Source organism: Aquarana catesbeiana, linkage group LG02 (assembly GCF_042186555.1).
Source record: "Aquarana catesbeiana isolate 2022-GZ linkage group LG02, ASM4218655v1, whole genome shotgun sequence".
Classification (NCBI taxonomy): domain Eukaryota; kingdom Metazoa; phylum Chordata; class Amphibia; order Anura; family Ranidae; genus Aquarana; species Aquarana catesbeiana.
The window spans coordinates 96,974,024-97,000,992 of NC_133325.1; the positions used below are offsets into that span (position 1 = coordinate 96,974,024).

The 26,969-nt window shown below is 43.6% G+C and overlaps 1 protein-coding gene across 1 annotated transcript in view; it reads left to right on the top strand.

Annotated features, from left to right (window-relative positions):
* MRPS31 (mitochondrial ribosomal protein S31) overlaps positions 1 to 26,969 on the top strand; it is a 130,306-nt gene that overhangs the window by 60,562 nt on the left and 42,775 nt on the right. The window contains exon 5 of the mRNA XM_073613264.1: positions 9,021 to 9,097. Within this exon, the coding sequence (XP_073469365.1) occupies positions 9,021 to 9,097 (77 nt within the window). The remainder of the gene's footprint in view (positions 1 to 9,020; positions 9,098 to 26,969) is intronic.

The following is a 26,969-nucleotide window of genomic DNA, read 5'->3' on the forward strand; positions in this document are numbered from 1 at the left end:
AACTTTATGAAAAAAAAAAAAAAAAAAAAAAAAAAGTGTCACTTTCCCGCAACTTGTGTCAAAATATAAAATATTCCATGGACTCAATATGCCTCTCAGCAAATAGCTTGGGGTGTCTACTTTCCAAAATGGGGTCATTTTGGGGGGTTTTGTGCCACCTGGGCATTCCATGGCCTCCGAAACTGTGATAGGCAGTGAAGAGTGAAAGCAAAAATTTACACCCTTAGAAATCCTGAAGGCGGTGATTGGTTTTCGGGGCCCCGTACGCGGCTAGGCTCCCAAAAAGTCCCACACATGTGGTATCCCCATACTCAGGAGAAGCAGCTAAATGTATTTTGGGGTGCAATTCCACATAGGCCCATGGCCTGTGTGAGCAATATATCATTTAGTGACGACTTTTTGTAAATATTTTTTTTTTTTTTTTTTTTTGTCATTTTTCAATCACTTGGGACAAAAAAAATAAATATTCAATGGGTTCAACATGCCTCTCAGCAATTTCCTTGGGGTGTCTACTTTCCAAAATGGGGTCATTTGGGGGGGTTTTGTACTGCCCTGCCATTTTAGCACCTCAAGAAATGACATAGGCAGTCATAAACTAAAAGCTGTGTAAATTCCAGAAAATGTACCCTAGTTTGTAGACGCTATAACTTTTGCGCAAACCAATAAATATACGCTTATTGACATTTTTTTTACCAAAGACATGTGGCCGAATACATTTTGGCCTAAATGTATGACTAAAATTGAGTTTATTGGATTTTTTTTATAACAAAAAGTAGAAAATATCATTTTTTTTCAAAATTTTCGGTCTTTTTCCGTTTATAGCGCAAAAAATAAAAACCGCAGAGGTGATCAAATACCATCAAAAGAAAGCTCTATTTGTGGGAAGAAAAGGACGCAAATTTCGTTTGGGTACAGCATTGCATGACCGCGCAATTAGCAGTTAAAGCGACGCAGTGCCAAATTGGAAAAAGACCTCTGGTCCTTAGGCAGCATAATGGTCCGGGGCTCAAGTGGTTAACCGATTAATCGATTAATCGAAACAATAATCGGCCAACTAATCGATTATGAAAATAATCGTTAGTTGCAGCCCTATTCAAGTCACAGCGACTTCAAAGTAGTCCCTGCACTACTTTGGTCCCACTTTCATGCGACTTAAGGGTCCATAGACCTCAATAATACTCAGGTATTGCTTCTCATCAAAATCTGGTCGCAATGGTGGAAACCTAGGCTAAAGGTGGAAAAAGTTCTGAAATTTATTTATCTTTGTCTAATTTTTTTTATATCACAGAAACCTGACATTTTAACAGGGGTGTGTGGACTTTTTATATCCATTGTATATACAGTATGTATGTGTTTATGTGTGTGATATATACATGTTTTTGACCCCATGTATATATGTTGCTATGCACTTACCAAAAAAGTAGTGTACACACAACCGTCAAAGTCTATGGTGTCTTTAAATCCAGTAACAAATGTAACCTAGGAACAAAGCGATTTCCCTGCATTTAGCTTACAATATGTGAGGTATTTGGAAAGCAGGGAGTGGGTGGATGTATAAACACACGCCAAGGAAACTCATTCTTCACGGTTTTTGTATTTTCCTTTTTTCCCTCCTTTTTTTTTTTTTTTTTTTTTAAATGCCGATTAGATTCTTCATTTGAATTGTGCATGGCCTGTAAGAGCTGATGCTGGATTAATTCAGATGTGACTCACCCCTTCTGCTGTACCCAATTAGCAGCTCCCCCATTAAAATCATTTTTTCCTCTGAGCATTTCAATTACAGGCAATCATATCTGAAGTAATGAGAACTACTCTAAGCCTTTTTATGAGGGGTATACTGGGAATTGGACTGCAAAACTTAATTGCTGATATTATATATCAACAATTCCATTTGAGAACATTTTATATTGCTTCTATCAATTTAATGCTCTAATTCTGGAGCCAAACTTGCTTGACTCCTCAAACTGTTTTTAGAGGGAACGCCTGTTAACACAAAGGGAGCAGACATATTCTGGATTCAACCAATTTTTGTGAGAAGGCAAGCTGAATATTCTTTTAGTGGAAATTAAAAGCTGCTTTTTTCACTTAAAGGGAATGTCTAGTGATTTTGAATGCATTTTCTTTATCAAGGTGCAAACTAAAAAGGAAAAGAGACGTTTGTTCATTTTCACCAGGTTATTATGAAACCTTGCATAGACAACGGCTGGAGCTGTGGACTCTTTCAAGTTTTATTCTGTCTCCTGGTTTTAAAAAGCCCTTTGTATACAGAGCTCAATAACTCAATCTGAAAAGAACTCTGTTTCAAAGGAAAGATGGAGGATGCTATTACTAACCTCCTGAAATTTCTACTTGTCTGGCAGTCATGCTTGTTTCTCTGACTTCTTTACTATAAATCAACAGCTAGCAAACTCAGAGCAAAGTCCTTATTGCATACTTTATTCCAAGTCAGTGATTAAGAAAGCACTAAAGCCATGCCAACAGCATGTCAGTTTGGCAACTAGCATTTTAGAAAGGAAAGTCTTGGCCACCCCATAATTCCCCAGAGAGTTTATTTTCTAATTTACACACAAGTGCATTGTGCTTCAATGTTAATTTGTTAAAAAGATGATTTTAACCACTTCAGCTCCAGAAGGTTTTCCCCCCTTCGTACAAAAAAAAAAAAAAAATAGGATTTTTAAAACCGCCTACCTGTAAAATCCTTTTCTTGGGAATACATCACGGGACACAGAGCCTTTGATAAATACTAAGTGGGTTAGATAGTCACCATCAGGTGATTGAACACTGGCAACCCTAATTACAATGCAAGTTCCTCCCCTATATAACCCCTCCCATATGGAGAGTGCCTCAGTTTTGTAGCAAAGCAATAAGTATCCCAACGTATAATCCCAAAGAGGGGCGGGAGCTCTGTGTCCCGTAATGTACTCCCAAGAAAAGGATTTCACAGGTAAGCTGTTTTAAAAATCCTATTTTCTTGTTCATACATCACGGGACACAGAGCCTTTGATAATTACTAAGTGGGATGTCCCAGAGCAATGCCCAAATTTGAGGGGAGGGAGACACAGATCAGAAACGCAGACCGCCATCGGTCGTGAGGACCTATACTGCTGCCTGCAGCACACTGCGCCCGAAGGCGGTATCCTCATGCCCTCTTACATCCACATGATAGAATCTAGTGGATGTATGGACCAAAGACCAAGTTGCAGCCTTGCAGATCTGAGCCATGGAGCCCTGGTGATGTACTGCCCAAGAAGCACTAACTGCTCTAGTCGAGTGCGCTTTAAACTGAAAAGGAGGAATTTTCTTCTTCAAACCATAAGCCTGAATAATAACCTGTCAAATCCATCTAGAGATAGTGGACTTCGATGCTGCCTGGCCCTTTTTTTGGGGCCTTCTGGCAGTATAAATAGACAATCAGTCTTTTGTATCTGAACCGTTGCCTGCAGATAGATTTTGACTGCTCTTATAATATCTAAAGAGTATAACAACTTCTCCCCCGCAGACTGCAAATCTGCAAAAAAGGACGGTAGGACCACATCTTGATTCAGATAGAATCCTGAAACCAATTTAGGCAAAGAACCCAAGGTCTTCCCTCTGCCATCTTTACGATCTCTGCATACCAAGGTTGCCTGGGCCAAGCCGGGGCCACCAGAATTACCGGCTTCCCTTCCCTTTTGACCCTCTGAAGGAAGAGGGGGGAGAAGCGGAACTGGAGGGAATGCATAGATCAGAAAGTACTGATCCCACGGAATCGCTAAGGCATCTGACCCTTGTGCCAGCGGATCCCTTGTTCTTGACACAAAGTTGTCCAGTTTCTTGTTGAACCTGGAAGCCAACAGGTCTACATCCGGGGTACCCCTTTTCCAGCATATGGCCCAAAATTTGTTGGGGTGTAGAGACCATTCTCCTGGACACAGCTGCTGGCAGCTCAGGAAATCCGCCTGCCAATTTTCTACCCCTGGAATGAAGACCGCAGACAGGCAGGGGACATGCCTTTCTGCCCAAGCAAAAATGTGATTCACCTCCTTCTGGGCATCCAGACTGCTGGTGCCCCTTGGTGATTGATATAGGCCACTGCTGTAACGTTGTCTGACTGTATCCGGACAGGCCAGCCTTGCAACCTGTAAGTCCAGGCCCTTGGGGCCAGACAAATTGCCCGAATCTCCAGAATGTTGATGGGCAAGAACCCTTCGCCTCTGGACCATCTTCCCTGGGAAGAGGCTTCTTCCAGAACTGCTCCCCAGCCTACAAGGCTGGCATCTGTGGTTAAGACCTTCCAAGTAACTAGAACAAAGGATTTTCCTTTCAGTAGATTCTCGGTTAGTAACCACCAATTGAGGCGCTGGTGTACCCATGGTGACAGGCACATTGGAAAATCCAACTTGAACTCTCTTGTTCCAGGCAGATTGGATGCTGCTCTGTAAAGGTCTTGAGTGAAAATGGGCGTAAGGAACAGCCTTGACTGAGGCTACCATTTTCCCTAATAACCTCATACATAATCGAATGGAAGGATTTTCCTTTGTTTTGACTACTCGGACCAAATCCTTTATGGCTTTGGCTTTTGACTTGGGTAAGAATACTCTGCTTTGGACTGTGTCTATGACCAAGCCCATATATTCCAGCCTTTTTAGGGGCTGTAAGGAGGATTTTTCTAGATTGAGGACCCAGCCTAGGTACTCTAAATACTTCACTGTGCTGAGCACATTGCGGTCTAAGCGTGCTACGGACTGTTCTACGAGTAGCAAATCGTCCAGATAAGCTGTTAAAGCTATGCCTCGAGCCCTTAGCTTTGCCAGGGGCGGGGCTAGAACCTTCGTAAACACCCGAGGTGCGGTAGCAAGACCGAAAGGTAGGGCCACAGACTGGAAGTGGCGCTGCTGCACCGCAAACCTTAGAAACCTTTGGTGAGGGGGGAAAATTGGCACATACATGTAAATACATGTAAATATGTATCTTTGATGTCTTATCGATGCCAGAAATTCTCCTCCCTGAAGGGTGGAAACCACTGAGTGGATTGACTCCATGCAGAAAGAACGAATGATTAGGAACTGATTCAGGTCTTTTAGATCTAGAATAGGTCTGGCATCCCCATTTGGTTTTGGAACCGTAAAGAGGTTTGAGTAGAACCCCGAGCCTTGCTCTGCTGGGGCTACTTCTATAATCACCCCTTGGGATAACAGGCGTTCTAAGGCCAGAAGCAAGGGCCTCCTTTTTTCTGGATCTTTGGAGACTCGACCTTAGAAATTGGGATGGCGAAAGCTCCCGAAACTCCAGCTTGTAGCCCAGAGACACAGTGGAGGTTACCCATTTGCCCTGAACCTCTTCCCACCAGGTGTCTGCAAACCGCAGCAGCCTTCCCCGGGGGCGTCTCTTCATAAGGAGGCTTTGGGGTTCTGCTTAACAGATTTTGGACCCCAAAACTTTTTCTGCCCTTGGACCTTTCCCCTAGTAACAGCGTTGCATGACCGTGCAACTGTCATTCAAAGTGTGAGCACGCTGAAAGCTGAAAATTGGTCTGGGCAGGAAGGAGGTTTTAGTGCCCAGTAAGCAAGTGGTTAATTTGGAACCACTAATCAATATGAGGATAGTAGTTGCTGATCTATAAAATATCCAGAAGAGTTAAAACACCTTCAATTCTCCTTGATACACTTTCATAAAGTTTTTTTTAAGGACTCATCAGTAGCTGGGTTGTTCCAGATATCTTGGGCTAATTTTAGACTTCCATTTAAACTGCTGCGCCTATGAAAAATCATGTAATCCTTGCTGTGTAGGGGTGGCTCAGTGCAAGGTATTTTTTGTTGTGCCCCAGAATTGGTTAGGATCATTATCTTGTTGTAGAAGTCTTCCCCTGTTCAGCTCAAGTTTCTTGACTGACCGTTTCACATAGCACTTAGAGTTTACTAATATTTAGTGGTATCCATTTTCTTTCTCTAAAATGCATTGTTTCCTGTGCCACAGGTTGCCACACAACCCCAAGTCAAAATGGATAAACCCCCATTTTTAACAGTTAGTAAGGTGTTCTTATGTTAATGTTGCTCCTTGTTTCTCCAAACTAATCCTGGCCGAAGTAATTTTTTACTTCATCAGTCCAGAGCACTTATTTCCAAAAGGCCCCTGAGTTTTCAAGGTGCTGTTTTGCATACCTTTGATGTTGATTGTGATGAGGTTGCAGGTACGGCTTCCTGCTGATGCTTGCACAAACGTGATCTGCCTGACATAGTCAACACTGCACACTAAAGCTATGCAACACCACTCCGGTGTCAGCCAGACCTTCTTGCAAGGGCCTTCCAGTCATATGAGAGATTTCCTTAGTGACCAGCATATGAGCAGTTCTCTCTGAAAGTTTTCATGGTCTTCCAGATCTTGCCTTGACTTCCATAGTTCCCTAAAAACTATTTCTTCATGACAATGGACAGACAGTAGAAACTGTGAGCTTGATTTGTTTGCAATTTTTAGCCTTGCCCTACTTTTAGGCATTAATTGCTTAGAGAAGCCCCTGGTTGTTTGCATAACAGCCCAGTGTGGTGTGTAAGATTTTATTAAAGGGGGTTGTAAACCCTCGCGGTTTTATACCTTATTGCATTCTATGCATTACGATGAAAAACCTTTTGTGCTGCAGCACCCCCCTTTGTATTACCCGAGCCTGAGCGTTCCAGCGACGGGGACGATCACAGCACCTCCAGCTGCTGTCTCGGGTCCTCATTGGATAGATTGATAACAGCAGGAGCCATTGGCTCAGTCAAATCCAATGACACGGGGCAGGGCCGAGTCCTACTGTCTGTGTTAATGGACGCAGCAGCAGGACTGGGGAGCACGCCCACACGAGTGCCCCCATGGAATGCGGCTCTCCGTGGGGGCACTCGAGAAGAGGAGGAGTGCCGTGGGGGGACCCCAGAAAAGGAGGACTGGGGCCGCTCTGTGAAAAACCCTTGTACAGAGGAGGCAAGTATGACGTGTTTGTTATTTTAAAAAAAATAAAAATAGGCTTTAGTCACTTTAAGCTCTGCAGTTGTCAGCCGGTCAAAAATGACAAATCGTAAAGAAGTAATTGGAGGTCTGGGACCATGCAAAAACCATGGTTCACTGGGCAATTGAAAAAGTAGGTGTAAATGTAAATATAACTCTACATTTAACATTTGCTAATATGTTGCTTTAACTAATGGTTTCATGTAGTAGTTTTTTACTATTTTCCACTTACAAATTTGTTGCCGTTCTGCAGAGTTTTGTTGTAAAAGCAGGTACCAGTTTTTTTTCTATATAGGATGGCTGTCTAAAACCACTGCTCGTTTGATTGTAAGACCTGCCTCAATAATTGAAATGCCTCCACTCGCCCTTTTCTACGGATATTCATATAATAATAAATATACTTTTGTGACCTTAATTGATTAAAGTGCCTCTAAAAACCCAAAAACAAAATGTAATATATTGCACCATACCAGTTCTTAGCACAGGAAAGGTGAATTGACACTTTCATTGTTGGGGGGTTTACATACACTTTAAAGCGCAGGGACACTTTTTAAAAAAAAATATCTTCTTGTACATCCTTTTGGCCAGTCTGCGGACTTCAGAGGTGGTGTTTGCAATTGATGGTCTATATTACAGCCCAAAGCCTCACACAAGTAATACAATGTGAGCAGTGCTCTGTGCTTTTAGCACTGTTAGCCCAGGTTACCATGAAAATGTACCCCCAGAGACGTGTGTAAATGACAACTTGGTCTCACAGGAAGTGGGTTGAATAAAGCTGTCCAACAGGTGATTTTTTTTTTTTTTTTGGACCTTCAATGCTGTAAACCCAGGTTGGCATGAAGATGTAGCCCCAGAGAAGCGTGTTAAGGACGGCCTTGGCTCACAGGAAGTGGGTTGAATGAAGCTATCCCATAAGCGATTGCTTGGGCTTTCAGTACTGTGAGCCCAGGCTGGCATGATGCTGTACCCTCGAAGGGCTTACAGAAAGTTTTTTGAATTGAAAAGAAATACGGCCAAAGCTTTTTTGACTCTACTTCTCCACTGGATCACAGGAGTGCACTTCGTTCTGCACTCTTGTGACTCGTTTTCAGCTGACAGCAGGCTGAATCCCACTGTCAGCTGATGTCACTCATTCGGTCCAGGCTGGGGAAAGAAGGCAACTTTACACTTGGGATCCACCCAGTTACTAGGACCGGCAACTGGCTCAGCCTCTCAGCTGTGCTGCTGGGAGACTGAGCCAGCCGCTCCCTCTCCTCCCCAACCCAGCGAGAGCTGGAGGGGCAGAACACAGAGCAGTGACTGACAGTCACCACTCTACTCAGAGCAGAGGGGGAGAACTGAGTGATCAGCGATCTTTGATCCCTCAGTTCTCAGTGAAGAGGCTCAATGTTAAATCCACCTAGGGGTGTATAAGCTCCTTTTTGTTAATTTAAGAAGTACTTGACTATTTATTTTCTATTTTGTTTTTATGATAATGTTTTTTATGACCTCCTTATGATAATGTTAGGCTGTCTGTGGTTCAATGCTTTTTTTTTAGTGGATTTTTCCTGGATTTCTGCAATAAATCTTATCCATTAAGGATATGGAAATGTAGATATGTTTAAAAAAAAAAAAAGACCCGATGGAAATTTGGGGGACTAGCAATGTCTGGCTGTATTGCTGATCATATACTTTCAGCACTTTGAGCCAAAGGAAAAATGCCAATTAGGAGTTTTGCCATTACTTGTTGTGCTTATTTCAGGTCTGTAACTAAAAAAAGCATTGAACCACAGACAGCCTAACATTATCATAAGGAGGTCATCGGGGCCAGTCCTGCATTTCTCCCAGGACAGGTATCCTTTTAGGAAGACTTTACTGTGTCTGTAATCAACATCACAAATTCTGTGAAAACCTCATTACATTTTAGGAAACATTAATGCAGAAATCGAGATAATCAAAAGGTTTCACAGACTTTCAAAAACTAAAATCCCATTTGAGCTGTCTTCAGCTGTTCCATTATTGCATAAGTGGGTGAACTTTAGTAGTGAGGAGTTGCTGACGTGTGTATTTTCTTACAGCTCACAGGGACTGTTCACTGGCAAGCGGCTGAAAATATTTCCTGCTCCTCCCGTCTCTGAACAGACGACTATAACAGGTCAGTAACCCCAGAAGAGAACCTTTCCTTGCTCCCAGCTTCTGTGCACTGCAATTTGCACTGGGATTTACCCCTACTCTACTTGTACTGGTTATAACATGCACAAAGCTGTTTGTCATTGCTTAGTAAACTTGGTCCTACTGTCCAGATTGTTTAATTATTGTCTAAGACCCCAGGAAAATCTGGGGCTAGTAGTGTAGTGTCCTGTTCACACAGAGGCGTGCAAAATATAATAATATGAGAACATCAGCCACCTGTTCAAGAAAAAGTCATAGGTGTGGGCAGCCTATTGCATTAGGGTGTGTACCCAAAGCTTAAACACACATGCCTTACTCTGCAGCCTCAGCTGCATGTGGCAGTGAATGAATGGGAAGTGCTCTGTGCTTAGACTTCCTCTTCATTCACAGACTGAAGCATAGTAAACCCAGTTTTCTACGCTTTAGTTATGAATGAACACAGTGAGCAACTGTGTTCATTAAGAAAAGGAATAGGCTGGTAAATTAGATATTTACTAGCCCCTTTTACCCCGTTCTCTATCCTGAAACATCCCCCACTGTAGCCGGGGGGGGGAGAGAAGAGGGGGGGCCATCCCGGGTGAAAAAGGGACTCGGCACAGCACGTAGTGCTTAGGGTGTGCTCAGGCACACCTGGCACACCCATTGCGCACACCTATGGAAAAAGTCATATATCTATGCTGACATTAAAGTGAAACTAAAGTCTTGTTTTGTTTCCTTAAAAATAACAGACATGTTATACTTACCTGCTCTGTGTGGTTGTTTTGGACAGAGAAGCCCAGATCCTCCTCTTCTCGGGTCCCTCTTCTCTGATCCTGGCCCCTCCCTCCTGCCGAGTGCACCCACAGCAAGCAGCTTGCTATGGGGGAACCGGAGCCGAGCCACAGCTCCGTGTCCATTCAGACAGGGAGCCATGGTTGGGCCCTGCCCCCTCTCTCTCCTGATTGGCTAACTGACTGACAGCAGCTAGAGCCAATGGCTCAGCCAATCAGGAAGGAGAGTCCTGGACAGCCGAGGTACTCCTGCACTTCGCTCGAGATGGAGCTCAGGTAAGTATTAGGGGGGCTGCTGCACACAGAAGGTTTTTTATTTTAATGCATAAAATGCTTTAAGATAAAAAAAAAAAAAACCTTCTGCCTTTTAGAACCACTTTAAACACCCAGTATAGAGAAATATATTCTAGTAACTGTATGTGGTTTGTTCCTGTATTGATAGTATTCAGTATATAATTTTTTTTTTAATTTTTTTTTTTGTTATTTTGCAGAACTTAGAGTGCTTTAAAACCCACAACTTTAAAATCAGTCTTTATATGGAGTAAAGCATGCTTGTTATATTAACCGTGGAACCTAAAGGGGTTTATCCTCTGCATTGTGTAAAAAGGCTGTTTGATCCTGTCTTCTCTGATCCTTCCCAATGTCCCATGTCCCAAATCCATCTCCTGATGGAGCCAGAGTCCTGGCGTCACTCTGCACATGTTCAGTTTCATGTGTACTGCTAGAGAATTTTTTTTGTTTTTGTTTTTCTTGGGAGGGTGCATGTGATCAGCACAGGGCCCGACAGTGTGAGCAGAATGAAAGCTTCTACAAGCTTTAACCAGACACTCATAGAAGTCGCATGACTGTTATATAGACTGCTATAATAATGCTATATTTAGCAGTTCATATTTACTAAAACTATAGCATTTCCATGTTCTGTGTACTGTGGGAGACCAGATATAGTGAATGCAGAGTCCTGGGTTTAGTAACACTTTAAATTATGTTTTTCTCTATATTTTCACGCAGAGCAAGCTGTCCAGCAAAAGTAACACCTAGGTTGGGGCAATCAGTATAACTCTAAAGTCTGCTTTTACTGATATAATAGTTAGCAGTGGCTATAGGAGTGACAGCTGTGTTTACTACTAGACATGTGATGACTGTGATTGGTCGCAGTGATCACATGGTACCAGGGTGGAGCACAGCCGGTAGACACAGTGGTCTTAAGCCTCGTACACATGATCGGATTTTCCGCAGACAAATTGTCAGACTTTTGTCCGAAGGGTGTTGGCCAGGAACTTGTCTTGCATACAAACGGCACACAATTGTCGGCCAACAAACACGAACTTAGTGACGTACTACGTGTTTTTTGAGCTTTTTAGCGCCACCCTTTGGGCACCTTCTGCTAATGTTCTGTTTGGTGAGCATTGATTCCGATCATGCATGTTTGTACTTTAGACTTTTGTCTGCATGGCCCCTGGGGGCACGCAGAAGGCACAGTTCTATGACGACGTACAGGTACGCCCTCCCAGAACGACACTTATCTTGCCCAGCAGTATATGTACTGTGGCCGGGTGGGGAGGGGATAATTCTTTAATCCTGATCAAAAAAGAGCTGTTACTAATAACTGCTTAAGAAGTGTTAAAGCGGAACTAAAGTCTAAGGCTGGCCATACATCATACTTTTTTTTTTTTTTTTTGTACAATTTTCCTTCAGATTTACTGAAACCATACAACAATGAGGTCTAACCTAAATACTTTTTGTTTCAATGTTTTTATTAAATTTTCAAAATTACAGTAAAACGTTATAATGTAATACAAAAGAGTGCAAAATGGCTCTGACATAAACAGCAAACAAGAAGTCATCAATGATTGCATGTTTTAAGGGTAAGGAATTTACATAAATCCATGGAGATCCACCAATCGGTATTGGGAACAGTGACAGATTGGTCAATTATAAGAAGATTGATATTGAGAAACCTATTTGTTTATAGTCCACTAATGGGCCAAACAGCCCATGGACCTTACATCAGGCCAACTTTGTAACTTCGGCGGAGGGGTCAAGCAGCACAGCACCTACTCACCCAATCACAGAGGCAAGCTATAGACAATGGAATTATAACAAACATAGTGAATGTTGTGCCATCCAACACTAGACTTATTTATCCTACCCCAATAAATAATATATACTTAGAGAAATCAAGTGTAGCTGCAACATATCCTTTGTTGGATATCATTACATGCAAGACCTAGACGAAAAACCCCAAAGTCGACACTAAGGGTCCGACTAGAGGGCCTATGTTGCACCTGAGTTAAGAAATTTAAAAGGAGCGAGTTAGAAAAGGAAATGAGTCAGAAAAGAGAACAAAGAAACAAGACCACACCTGTCCAGGAGTCCAACCCAGCACCGATACAACATCAATCCAAAGTGTTCGGCACCGGCAGGTAAGAAAGCCAAGGGGTCCATACTTTTTCAAAAAGTGGGTGTTTGTCCCGTAAGATGCTGACCAGTTTTTCATGGAGCATATGATCCAGGTTAGTTTTTGCTTCATTAAAAACGAAATCAATCGCTGGACTTTTCCAAGCAATAGCGATGGATATTTTGGCTGCCAATGACATATAAAAAAATTAGAGTCTGTGTGGACCTTGGGATGTTCTCCACAGGTTTGTTAAGCAAGGCTATGCAAGAAACCTAAACACTTTCAATTACTATGCAATCAGGCAGGCCCTTGCACTACATAGTTAAAGGTTTAACTAAAGGAAATAGAATAAGAAAATTGTAAAATGTATGGCCAGCCTAAAGTCTGCACTGGCCAATGAAAATAGCCGCAGCCTGGTACCTGGAAGAAGCTGGGTAGAGGATGCCAGAGACCTACTTTAGTTCCCACTTTAAGGAGGGCTTTCATTTTCCCAATTTTGGATAGATTTAGGGAGGGTTGTAACCCCTGTCACTTTTTTTTTTTTTTTTTTGCCATCTGTGTTTTATTGGGGAAATTTGCCTTCACTTCCTGTCTTATAGCAAAAATAGAAAGCGAAATGCAATCCCTGCAAGTTAAGGGAATGCCTTGGGGCCCCACAGGGCATCATAACTAGTGTCCCCATTGGAAGATTTCCCTTCTATTCCTTTTCTTGGGACAGCCCAAAATTTGGGATTTTACTTTACTTTCACTTTCAGCGATAATGGTACACAGGACAAATGGAGAGAGTGAATCTGCCTAACAGCAGCACTGACAGGTGTTCTGATCCCTCTCTATGCTATCCAAAATATTAAACTATCCAAAATAAAATAAATTCTTGCCTTTAGCTTTAAAGCCCAAAAAAACTATATGTCAAACTAAGCCTACTCTGTTCACAGGGTGACAACATGATGCATGTTTTTGCTGTAGAATGAATAGTGTGGTCATCCTGTTAAGGGAAGTGAGAAAATAATGGATCTACTGACAGGATCAACTGATAATAAAACTAAATAAAACTTTGTTACAAGTAAGAAGGGGATGTATTAATGCTCCATAACAATACCACTTCTCATCCAATCCAATGCATTTTGAACTAGAAGTTGGTTGGTGGGGGGGGCAGCCTAGTGGGATTTCCTTTCCCATATATAACGCCACTCAAATCATCAATATGTTTCTGCATCACACAGTAGACACCTTTTTAAAAACCTTTTTTTTATAACCCAAAATTGAACTTTTTGGCCTATAAGCAAAACGCTGTGTGTGGCAGGAAAACTATTACTGCACATCACTCTGAACACACCATCCCCACCGTGAAACATGGTGGTGGCAGCATCATGTTGTGGTCATGCTTTTCTTCAGCAGGGACAGGGAAGCTGGTCAGAGTTGTGCTAAGATGGATGGAGCCAAATACAGGCCAATCTTAGAAGAAAACCTGTTAGTCTGTAAAAGACTTGAGACTGGGGCGAAGGTTCACCTTCCACCAGGACAATGACCCTAAACATACAGACAAAGCTACAGTGGAATGGTTTAGATCAAAGCATAGTCATGTGTTAGAATGGCCCAGTCAAAGTCCAGACCTATGTGATTATATTTTAAAGGCAGCTGCTGTTATGACTAAAAAGTGATACTTGATAAACACACTGGATGTATTCTGTGACTAAACAGCGCTTGCTATTTTGAAATGCAATTCTATAATTCCGTGAATTTGAAAAACCATAATAATATTAAAAAAGTGTGAAAATTAAATGAGAAGATTAAAATAAATATGATATAAATAATAAACCCTGTGAATGGTAAAGTGATACAAGATAAAGTGTTCTAGTCCATGTATCAAAAACAAACTCAGTGTAAGGATATTGTAACCAACACCGATGGGGTCTAATATAATAAAATAACACTGAAACAATATTGGATGGGGTTGGTCGATCAAGCTGTCTTTGTTCCCGTGTAGATGATTCTGACAGCTGTAACAGGAATCTTGATTGCATACACCCTTATTATTCACACATTGTATTGTGCATGACTTCCAAAAGACAAGCAAAAAATTGGGATCTGGGTCCCTACTCATCAGATCCTATTGATCATCAGGGAACCAAGCTAGATCTGCCTTGTGGGGTCACCGTGACTGGATGCTGATCCTCCAGAGAACTGCGTTGTCTTTGCCCGACCAAATTATAATGCCACATGCAGTATCGAACATGTGACACAATGGACCGTGGAAAAAAGGAAAAAAAACTCATCATAGCGTAAAAATGCTTTTTATTGTTTAAAAAACTGACCTCAATAAAAATTTTTTTTTTTTTAAATTCTTTATTTGTGAAATGATAGGATAATAACACTACACATACAATAATACAGATGCAATAAGACATTGGACACATAATTTTGTTTGTGCTGATTATACAGCTTGATTTGTCATATTATCCCAATCAAACCTTAAGAGATATCTGTGTGTATGGACCCAAACCAACTTTGTTTCAATAGAAAATCCCAAGGTTAGGGAGCTCCCTGTGTCCCGTGTATGATAAAATTTCTTTTTGTAGGTAACTAATAAAGTGAAAAGTACGACCTGAAGGTCGTCTGTCTTATTTATAGGTCATTAGAACCTAATAGGTCTAGTGTGAATAAGAAGGTTAAAGAAAGTAAGAAAGAACGATAAGGAGATAAAAAAAAAAGGGGGGGGGATGGAGGAGGGAATTAGGAGAGAAATGAGAGATCCTTCCTCCAAGCCCTCCAGCGACTTTACGTTGTCCATTACGAATTTTTAAATCACTAAATATTTACCAAATATTTATATCAGCAGCCTTGCATACTCCTCCAAGTAGAAAAATTCAAGCCAATAGTACCACTTCTTGAGGAATTGTTCTCTAGTTCCCTTTTCTGTCGCTATCAGGTCCTCCATTTTATGTATGTCAGCTACCTTCTTTAGCCACAACACCATCTCCGGGGGCTTCGTTCGCTTCCAAAGTAGGGGGATACAGCTTTTCGCTGCTGTGATCAACAAGGGCAGGATTGACTTCCTATATGTCTTGCTCGGTATGTCATGGTGGTGTATTAGAAAGAATTCGGGACTCTTGGGCAGCTCCCGATCCGTGAACTTTTGTGTGATTCGATGGACCTCGGACCAAAAGGATGTCAGGAGCTTACAGGACCAGAAGATATGGAGAAGGGTGTCCACCTCCTCTCCACACCTCCAACAAAGATCCGAGCTCTGAGGAAACATCCGGTGCAACCTCACTTGAGTATAATACCATTGGGACAACACTTTGAACCCTGCTTCCTGCTGGTTGGCACAAATTGATGTTTTATATGTGAAGAGAATTATTCTCTCCACTTGTCTCTCGGTTAGCTGTATTCCCAGATCTCGTTCCCATTTGGCTATATAAGGAGGTCTATACCCCTTGGGAGGAGAGAGCAGGAGTTGGTATGTTAACGAGATGGTGTGGCGCATTGGTTCTTGCTCTAGGCAGAGTAGCTCAAACGAAGTCAAGGGTCTTAAGTAGGGCGCCGGTGGGGGTTGCGCTTTAATAAAGTGCGCTAATTGTAGCTTTTGCCAGAAGGAGAGGCAGACCAAGAGAGGATCATCTATAACTGTTTTCCTGGTCATCCACACTCCATTCTGTATGAAATGACGGAGTTGACATCTGTCGCTTCCTTTCAGCTCCTGAAAACTGGGGTCACTCAGTCCCGGACTAAAATCCGGATTCCCAATTACCGGGGTAAGTGGTGAGGGGGTAGTTGCGATCGAGTGTTCTCTTACGGTTTTCTGGACTATTCGCCACATCTCTCCTATCGTAGGGTGTTTTAATACCTGATCTGGTAGGTTCTTTTGACACCAGGGTAGTCCTTTCAAATCCATCCCCAAAAGAAGCCGCTCTATTTGGATGCATTGTTTTAGTTTGTCATGGCGGCACCAATCTGTGGTTCTTGCCAAATGGCATGCGGCGTGGTACAGAGTCACATCTGGGAGAGCCATGCCTCCCGATGTTTTAGGCAACCGTAGAATGGCCTGAGCCAGCCGCGGAGGTTTCTGGGCCCAGATGAACCTACTCAAAGTTCGGTTCGCTGCTCTGAGGAAGGCAGTCGGGACCTTGACGGGGAGGGTCTGAAGATGGTACAATATACGTGGCATGATGTTCATTTTTATTATGCTACACCGTCCAAACCGAGAGAACAGGCCTTTCTGCCATTTCAGTAAATCGTTTTGGATATCTGATAAAAGAGGGGGAAAGTTAATCGAGAAAATCTCCTCCACTCTACTCGGCAGACGAATGCCCAAATACTTAATGTAGGAACTCGCCCATTTAAAAGGGAAATCTGCTCGTAGAAGGTTGTTCAAGGAACTTGGCATGGATATATTTAAAGCTTCCGATTTCTGGAAATTGGCTTTAAAGAAAGACAATGTTCCGTATGTCTGCAGCTCCGACATTAGATTTGGTATGGAAACCAGGGGGTTTGCTATGAAAAAGAGTAAGTCGTCGGCAAACGCTGCTATTTTAGGAGATAGAGAGTCACTAAGATGAACTCCCGTTATGTTAGGGTTGTCTCTCACCGTACAGAGGAAGGGTTCCAGGGATAGGATAAATATTAGTGGGGATAGGGGGCACCCCTGCCTCGTCCCATTGGTAATACCAAAGGAGGAAGAGAGCTGGCCATTGACTTTCACTCGTGCTGTGGGCCTGGAATAGATGGCTTGTATCCAGTTCATCATCCACTCGCCCAAGCCTAGATGGTGGAGGGTCTCAACTAGGGCCAGTTCACTCTATCAAACGCCTTTTCGGCGTCGGTAGAGAGAAGTAACATCGGGGTTCCTCGTGTTTTGGCAACGTGAATAAGGTTGATTGCTTTTGTGGTATTGTCCCTCGCCTCTCTTGAGGGCACAAAGCCAACCTGGTCTAAATGGACCAGCGAGGGAATCCACTCTGACAACCTCATGGAAAGGACCTTAGTGAAGATCTTTAGGTCAACGTTGAGGAGTGATATTGGTCTATAGTTTTGACAAAGTAATGGGTCCCTGCCCTCCTTGGGAATCACTGAGACAAAGGCTCGTAACGAATCTTCCGGGGGGATCGCCCCCTCTCCGGCATCATTATAGGCCGCTACGAAGTGAGGTAACAGAAGGTCACCGAAAGTCTTATAATATGTCAGCGAGTACCCATCGGGGCCCGGGGCTTTGCCATTTTGCATACGCGCCATGGCCAGCGCTACCTCCTCCCCCGACAACGGCTCTTCCAAGGCCTTCAAGGCCTCTTCAGGTAGCCGAGGAAGGCCCGATTTTTGGATATAATCCCTTATTGCTTCCCGTTTGCGGGGCTTCTCATTTCCCGAAGGAGGACGCTTAAGATTATATAATGAGGTGTAGTATTTGCCGAACTGTTCCGCAATTTCCTCCGTGGTATGGACCTTAGATCCACCATCTCCCATTAACTCGGGAATAAAGGCTTGCGCCCGCTGGGCTCTCAAGGCCCTTCCTAACACTTTACCACACTTGTTACTGACTGCCTTAGCCCTGTCCAATGCCATGGATCTCAATTGACCCCTCAGGGTAGTAAGTTCCCGCAATGTCTGGGTGGCTAGAGATTGTTTGAGTGGATTCCAAGATCCTAATTTTTCCTAAGGGGTCGAGAATTTGCTGAGCTCTTGCCTTCTTGAGGCGGGTACCAATTTTTATCAAGATACCTCTAATAGTACACTTGTGGGCTTCCCATACCATCAGTGGGGCACACCCCCCCCTCTGCGTTAGTTGAGAAGACATCAATAAAAATTGATATTCAATGGCCAAATGGCTGCAAAACAGTTGCAAAAGATTCCCAGTACAATTTTAACCAAAAAACAGTCCTCCTGGTTCAGCCAACTCGCACCATGCGTCTAGGCTTTTTTTTTTTTTTTTTTTTTTTTTTTTTTTTTTTTTTTTTTTTTTTTTTTTCTTCCTTTTTTCTTCTTTCCACATCAGCAATTTTTTAGAGAGTTTTTAAGTCAGCTGCGTCATTTACGCTGCGCCCCCTCTCTTTTTCGCATCATTGTGGCTCAAAAAAGCATAATACTAATTTTAATACAGAACTTTTAGAGAGCATTTTCTCTTTCCCTTACATCCACTAAAAATACCTGTACTTACTTATCTATTTTTTCTCCCCTCACCCCCCCTCCCCCCAAAAAAAAAAAAAAAAAAAAAAAAAAAAAAAAAAAAAGGGGGGGGGAGCCCAGAATATTATCTGTCCTCCCTCCCCTCATCCCTCTCTCTCTCCCCCTCAAGAATCCATAATTGTCACGTATCTTTCTGTATTCCTATACTCATGCCATCCTGCCCACCTCTTTAAGTATTTGTCTCGCCGCCCTTCCGTCAGGTGTCTTACTTCTTCCATTCCTCTAATCCATTCAACTTTTGTTATCCAATCCTTCATCCTTGGAATTTCTATGTCCTTCCAATGACATGGTATCAGTGCTTTGGCTGCGTTTAAGAGGAGTGGGGTAACTGACTTTATGTATTGGGGGATCTCTCTTTCCGTATCGTGAAACATGCACGCCCAGGGGTTATTATTAACCTGTTCTCCCGTTATCTGCTGTATTTCCTCTACGACTTCTCCCCAATATTTCTGAATTTTAGGGCATTCCCACCACAGATGGGTAAGAGTACCCACTTTTCCACATTTCTTCCAGCAAGTTTGAGGGGTCTCCTTGTCGTATTTGTGTACCTTTTGGGGCGTCCTATGCCATCTTGCTATCATTTTATAGGCCATTTCATATGTCCGAGAGTCTTTTGCCGTTGAATACACCATCTTTAAGATCTTGTTTCTATGATCTGCCCCTTCTAGCCCCCCCAATTCCTTTTCCCACTTCTCCAGGAAGGTGGGATATCCTTTACTCGCCTCCCCTCTTATAATGTTATATAGTTTTGAGATGCTCCCTTTTACACACATTGGGGAGCTTAGTAATTTTTCTATGGGCCTTAACTGGTCTTTTCCTCTCAATGGTTGTGGTAGTGAACGTGTGAAGTGCTGTATCTGGGCGTACCTCCATTTGTCTAGTGGTTTGTTCCCCCAGGCCTGTGTAATTTCAGTGTAGGTGTATAATTTATTTCCCCTCATTACATCTTTAAGCTGTATTGTATCTTTTCTTGCCCATCTCGTGAAATATAAATGTTCCTCCTTCCCTGGTAAAAAGTAATCCGTGTTTAATAGTGATAATAAAGGTGAATTAAATTCCCAGTGGCTACTCTTACCCACCCTATCCCATATTCTAAAAGTGTTTCTAGTCAAAAAATTAGTTCTCTTACCTAAATCTCTGTGTTGTGGTGGGTTCCATATTAATTTTTCTATATCCGCCCCACTCAGTGTTATTTCAATGCTCACCCAGCTTTTCTCCTGTTTATTGTGTAGCCAGTCAATTATCCTAGCCATCACCACCGACTGGTAGTATTTTTTTAAGTCCGGTGCACCTAACCCTCCCATTTCTTTAGCCCTCGTTAAAGTGTCATATGCTATCCTAGGTTGCCTACGTGCCCATATATATCTCACTATTAAGGATTGTAGTTTGACAAAAAAATTAGGGGGGATTTCTATTGGGACCATTTGGAAGGTATATAGTAACATGGGTAACACAAACATTTTAATCGAATTTATCCTACCAATCCATGACAGGGCTTTGTATCTCATCCTGCCTAATAGGTCTTTAATTTTGTTAAGTAGGGGTATGTAGTTAGCGACGAATAGATCTCTCGGTGAAGGTGGTATTTTTATGCCTAGGTATGCTAGTTCCCTCTCACACCATGCAAATGGGAGTCCAATTTGCAGTGCTCTCTGCTCTCGCTTTGGAATTGTTATGTTTAAGAGCTCTGATTTATTCATATTTATTTTGAAGTTTGTCAGGTCTCCATACCGCTCAAATTCCTTTAGCACCATGGGGATTGTTGTTCTAGGACAAGTAACAAAGCATAACAAGTCGTCAGCAAATGCTACTATCTTGTATTCCTTCGATCCAACCTTGATTCCCTGAATGTCTCCATTCCCACGAAAGGCCGCTAAGAGTGGCTCCAGGGATAAAACAAACAGAATTGGGGAGAGGGGGCAACCCTGTCTTGTCCCATTAAACAATTCAAGGGGACAAGACAGGGTTCCGTTTACTTTAATCCTTGCCTTGGGATGTCTATATAGTGAGAGTATCCATTTCATCATCCTCTCCCCCAATCCTAGGTGCTTCAATGTTTCCGTCATAAATCCCCAATCCACTCTATCGAATGCCTTTTCGGCATCGATAGATAATAGGGCTGCTGGAGTATTGCTCCTGATTGCTTCCTGCATGAGGAGAAGTGTTTTCAAGGAATTATCTCTCCCTTCCCTCCCCGGGACAAATCCTACTTGGTCATTGTGTATCCATTGTTTTAAACCCATTTTCATCCTTTCTGCGAGTATTCTAGAAAAGATTTTTGTGTCCACGTTTAAGAGTGAAATTGGTCTATAGCTTCCAGGGGAGGATGGGTCTTTTCCTTCTTTCAGGATTAGGGTAATATGCGCTAATAAAGATTCTTCTCGAGACTCTTCATTCTCCCCGAGAGCATTCAAATAGTCACATAGTTTAGGTACAAGTATATCTGAAAATTTTTTATAGTAGGCTACGGAGAATCCGTCGGGGCCCGGGCTCTTCCCCAGGGCAGTGTTTTTTATTGCCTTTTCAACCTCTTCTTGGGATATGGGAGCGTCCAAACGTTCAACCATATCCTTCTCTGCCCTGGGGAGGTCTAGTCCCCGAAGGTACTCCCTTATTCTTTCCTTCCTCTTGTCTCTTCCCCTCTCACTCTGACCTACATTGTAAAGGGCGCTATAGTAAGAGTGGAATATCTCAGCAATTTTTGGCGTAGAGAATTCTAGGTTCCCCTCTTCGTCTCTTATTTTAGGTATAAAAGTCCTATTCCTTTTTTCCCTGACCCTTCTGGCCATCCACTTTCCTGGTTTGTTCCCTTCTCTATAAACGTCTCTATTTATCATGTCGAAAGCACACTTCCTTTCCTCCTCCAACAGCTCGTTCAGGTCTCTTCTTTTCTTAATTAACTCACACCTTTCTGGTAACCCCCTAGGTCTTGTACTCTGTTCCGCTTCCTGGATCTCTCTATATAGTCGTGTCAGGTTTTCCCCTCTCTCTTTTTTTTTCCTTGTTCCTATTGCAATCCAAATCCCTCTTATGTAGGTTTTATGTGCTTCCCAAAGAGTGGGTCTAGATATATCCTCGGTATCGTTGGTCTTAAAGTAGCTTTTTAATTCCTGTTCTATTTTCTCCACTACATCTGGGTACTGCATCAGGGAATCATTAAGTTTCCAGTTTGTCCTAAGTCGATCTGCACCGGCGATCTCCACTTGGATTTTTACCGGTGCATGATCGGATAGGGTAATAGCCTTTATTTCTGCTACCTTCAAAAAAGGGACCAGCTGATGTTCTATTAAGATATAATCGAGTCTCGAAAATGATTTGTGTACCTGAGAAAAGAATGTATAGTCCCGATCTTTTAAGTGGCTTATCCTCCATGCGTCTATCAACTGCATGCGATTTAACATTTTCTTAAGTATCCCTCCCTGTGCGCCCAATCTTGACTCACTCCTTGATGTATCTACCTTAGGGTCCATACATATGTTTAAATCTCCTGCGACTATTAGCCTCCCTTTTTTAAAAGATTCTAATTTCGTCAGGACTCTCTTTAGGAAGCTCTCCGGGTTTCTATTGGGAGCGTAGATGTTTGCCAATGTGATCCATGACTCAAACATCTTCCCTTTCACGAACAAATACCTGCCCCTAGGATCGGCCAGTCGCTCCTCTTCTTCAAACCTTACAGTTCTATCGAACCCAATAGCCACTCCCCCTGAGTGGACTGAGCTGGCGTCCCCATAGCGCCATTCTGGGAACCAGTATGATGCAAGTCCCCTACTTGAGTGCGTTACGTAGGTTTCTTGTAGGAACACTACATTTGCGCCTAAAAGGTGCAGTTCTTGATTGATTTTATACCTTTTTTTTTTCGTATTAAGTCCCCTCACATTGTAGGTAACGAGGTTTATTACTCCCATTTTATATTATAAGGAGGAGCGTCTGGCCAATCCCCTGCAGCATAGCAGGGGGGAGAGAGAGGGAGAGAGAGAGAAAAAAAAAAAAAAAAAAAAAAAAAAAAAAAAAAAAAACAGCCCACCCCAACAGCCCCCCGCTCCCCTCCCCCCACCCCCATCCCCACCTCCCACCCCCACCCCCACCTTCCACTCCCGCCTCCCCCCACCCTCCTTCTGGAACAGGTCGCCTATTCTGGCGGGGCAGATTCCTCTGTTCAAATCATGGATCGGTTGGTCGTCCTCAATCGGATTCCATCCCGCCTCCATTTTCCCCATAAGGCTCGTGTCACCAGAGTTCCCCGTATCGCCCCAGCACCCTCCACCCTCCCCCCCACACCGCTCATCTCGGCATTGCCCTTCTCCCCTTAGCTATGCCTCTTATATATTAACTTGCGTTAGCCATTTTGCCCCTACCCTCCCTCCTCCATGCTTTATCCTGCGCTGGGGTTGGAGTCTCCTCCATACCCCAACCTGGGATATTTGGGGGGGCAATATCTAGCTTGCAGCAAAAGTCCTCGAGGTCTTCTGGGAATCTGAGCACTGCCGTTCGTCCATTCTTTTTTCCGATTAAGCAAGCCGGGAACCCCCATTGGTACGGTATTTCTGTTGTTTTCAGCATGCTTGTCAGTGGTTTTAGTAGCCTCCTTCTTGTGAGGGTCTCTGCAGAGAGGTCTGGGTAGACCTGTATCTCTGCTCCTTCAAAGCTTAAGCCTGGTTGGTGTCGCAGCTTTCCCAAGATTTTAACTTTATCCTCCTCATAGTGAAACTTCACTATCACATCTCTTGGGTTTTCCGATGTGTTTCTGGGGTATCGTGCGACCCTATGGGCTCTGTCGATTTTCAAAGGGGCTGTCACCTCTTTATCTAGCAATGGGTTTAGTAATTTTTGTAATATCGGCACCAACTCTTCCTTCCTGGCTTGCTCTGGGATGCTCTTGAATCGCAGGTTTTTGCGTCGGCTGCGATTCTCCTGATCTTCTAATTTGTAAAGGAGATTTCTATTCGCTCTTTGTATATCCCTTATTTGCGTGTTCATTCCCTCCAGCCTCCGCTCATGTTCTTCCAGTCTGTCTTCCATCTCTTCCACCCTTTTCAGCACATGCCCAATATCTACCCTTACAGTTGCGATCTCTTTTTTAAGGGAGGTCTCCAGTTTCATTAATAATTCAGTGAGCATTTCTCTGATCTGTGGGGCCTCTTCCTGTATAAGTTGGGGTGTTGGTTTGTTCCCCCTGGTGAGATCCTCCTCTTCATGTCTCCCATGAGAACCTTCTTGTATCTCGAGGCCGTGAATCTGTTGGCTTCCACTGATCCTTGCTCTTACGCTTTTACTTCTATTTTCTTCTGTTGCCCCTTTTTGTTTGTTTATCCCTGGGCGTGAGGGTGCTCCCAGTCTGGGGCTCCCCTGGGATTCTTCCAACATGCTGGCCTCGGTTGACATATATCTCTGGATCCCACCTGGGCTGGAAGCGGTTATAGTTCCCTTGCTGCCTTTATTCACCTTCCCCCTCATCTCCCCGAGTCTCGGAGTACTCCGCCCTGCCCCGCTGAATTAGTGCGATCCCAGATGTGACTATCTGTGCCTAGGTTACTCCTTTACAGGGCCCGAAGCCACCTACTTCAGTTCCCTCTTCTGGCCCCGAATATGCGTGGGCCACGCACCCACGCCCGCTCACACCCTCGCTCCTATGCTGGGCCCACAGGGGGTCTCCTCAATCCGCTTGGGTCTATGGGGGGGTCCTCCGTAGAGGTTACACTTCCCCACAGACCCTATCCGTCAGATCTGAGCGGGTGTGTATGCGCTTACCTCCCAGCGGTATCACAAGGTAGCTATCTATTCCTCTTTAGGTTCTGCCTAGTGGGGAGCCCCGTGAAATTAACCGCCAGCCCCCAATTTAGGGTAGAGTATATGTTTCTTTTTTTTTTTTTTGTTTAGTTGAACTTACTCCTGCCTCTCTGCCCTTCTATCCCTATCCCGGGTATTTACTTATATAGTCCAGGTGACCCCGGATAACCAGTATCTCTACCCGATACTTTGTCTTCTTAGTTTTTGGCTATCAAAGAAACCGGGGGGTAGGGAGGGTGGCCCCCACGTTTAGAGATAGGGGAGAGAGGCTAAGACAGTCAAGTCTTCTATTATTAGATTATCTACCCTCTACTGTATACATCCTAGAGGGCTGACACAGTTAGCGCTGTTGTAAAGAATGTCACTTAAGATTAAAATCCTTTTTTCTTTCGCGCACACTATTCCTTTAAGTATGGAGCCAGCTCAGATCTTTTTGAGGTTTATAATGTCACGCAAGTGGATGAATATGAGGACGCACAGGTGTTCACATTAGACAGTCAAAAAAAGAAAAAAAAAAGAAAAAAAAAAAAAAAAAAAAAAACAGGTAATGTTTAAATCGGGAGATGGGTAGTCAGTATATCTGTCCCGGGTACTTGTATATAAATGATTACTTCCCAAGCGCCTTTCTACTACTTGCTGTTGTTCTGTGGGTATTTCCCTCCACCCTTACTATGAGTCCTAGAACCAAGTAGTTCGGAAGATGGCAAGATGGGTTAATTTCCGGAAAATATATATGTAGAGTAACGCCAAGTAATGCAGAGTACATGCAAGCAACTTTTTAATTTCTTACCCGGCGATTGTGGATGCAGGGTAACGCAGGGTAGTGTAAAGTAAATGCAGAGAGTGGTATTTAATTTTTTACCTTGTTTTCCAGCTGCTTCTTTAAAGATTTTACAGGGGGGGGCCGGGGAGACACACCAGGGGGCATCAGCTTACAGGGGGCCTCTCCTCGGTTCTCACTTCCCTCTGCTCCTGTTCCTGTATGCCTCCCTGCTGGCTACCCCCCCTCCTGCTGCGGCGTTACCTTAATGCTTGTTGCGCAGCTCCAATTCCCCCAGTTCTCTCTTCCCTCCGTTGCTGCAAAGCTCCTGCTCCTAGTACCCGCGTTGGTTGCGGTGTTGAGGGTTTATCCAAGCAGTGGCGACGGCAGCGGTAGTGGTTGGTAGCTGTCTCACTCTTCTCCCGCGCCGCTCCGTGCTGGCGTCATCTCTCAGCGCCGGCGTCTCTGTGGCTTCCCAGCTTCCTCCTCACTGTTTGAGCGGATATGCGGGGAGGGCGGTGGCGCCCGGCTTCCTACGGAGCGCTCTACGTAGCGACACTCCGCCCCATCCCACCATGCGTCTAGGCTTGATGCGTTTTCGTCATTAGTATGACGTCATCAGAAGCTAGAGAGCACGGTGCATGACTCTATTTTATATGTCTTCCACCCTGTCATGTGCGCCATACTCCTTCCCACACATAATCCAGGTGCACACATCAGGCAGCTATCTTGGACTGCTCCAATTACCATGATGGGTATACATGGCACCAATAGATTCCAATAAATTTTGTCTAGAAGGTTAGATTGATTATATTTAAATTATTATTTATTAAAATTTTGTTTTTAAAAAATATTTCATAAACCTCAAATCAATGTTTAACATACCCCCACTAAAAATACATATATAGTACAATCTCCAACAATGATTATTGCACCATCTAGTGGACAAATGCCCAAAAAACCCTGTATCAGCAAATTAATATAATCCATTGCTGTCTTCTTTATGTATGTTAGAACCCCTTCATAATAATGAATACTTTTTCAAGGCACTGTATGTAAGGGTTTACAACCACTGTAACCACTTGCTTGACCGTAGGACGTGGTTATCTCCGGATAATGCCTGCAGCTACAGCCATCATCCCAGTATCAAAATTTTCAGCTGGCGGTTCCCTGTTTGGCAGAAGGGATTTCAGTGGCTGAGAAGCCACTCGATCACTTCTGCAGGTAGTGGAAGGGGCCCTTCCCACCGTCACCTTTCCCAGGCTCTTCTGTCCGATCATGGAGTCCGTGAACTCTGCAACTGGCAGCTGTACAGAAAGAGAGAGGAAAGGACGTTGTTCCTCCCTCTCTGTGACCTTGGAAACCGGAAATTATGAGGACTTTGTCACTTCTGTAAACATGCCTTGTAATAGGAATATGGCATGACAGGTCCTCTTTACAGTGAGATATGGGGTCAATAAGACCCCACATCTCACCTCTAGGCTGGGAAGCCTGAAATCAAAAAAAAAAAAAAAAAAGATCCTGGCTTCGATCGTAGCAGTGAGTCGGTAGAAGCACCGGAGGGCGGTGGGAGGGGGGGACATCCCCTCTCGCCTCCCGTAAGAACGATCAAGCAGTGGAACAGCCGCTATGATCATTCTTATGGTGTAGGGAATCACCGGCTGAAAAATCTGATATCTGAATGATGCCTGTAGCTGCACCCATCATTCAGATATCCCCGCACAAAGTCAAGGACGTCGTATGACAGCTGGCGGGCGGGAAGTGGTTAAAATGCTTTTTTTAACACAAAGTTGTCCATTTATACAATATACCAAAAATGACACCCCAAAATAGATTCTCCTACTCCTCCTGAGTACGGCGATACCACATGTGTGAGACCTCCACAGCCTGGCCACATACAGAGGCCGAGTACAGCCGAGTATGGCAGGGTATGGCCGAGTATGGCAGGGTATGGCCGAGT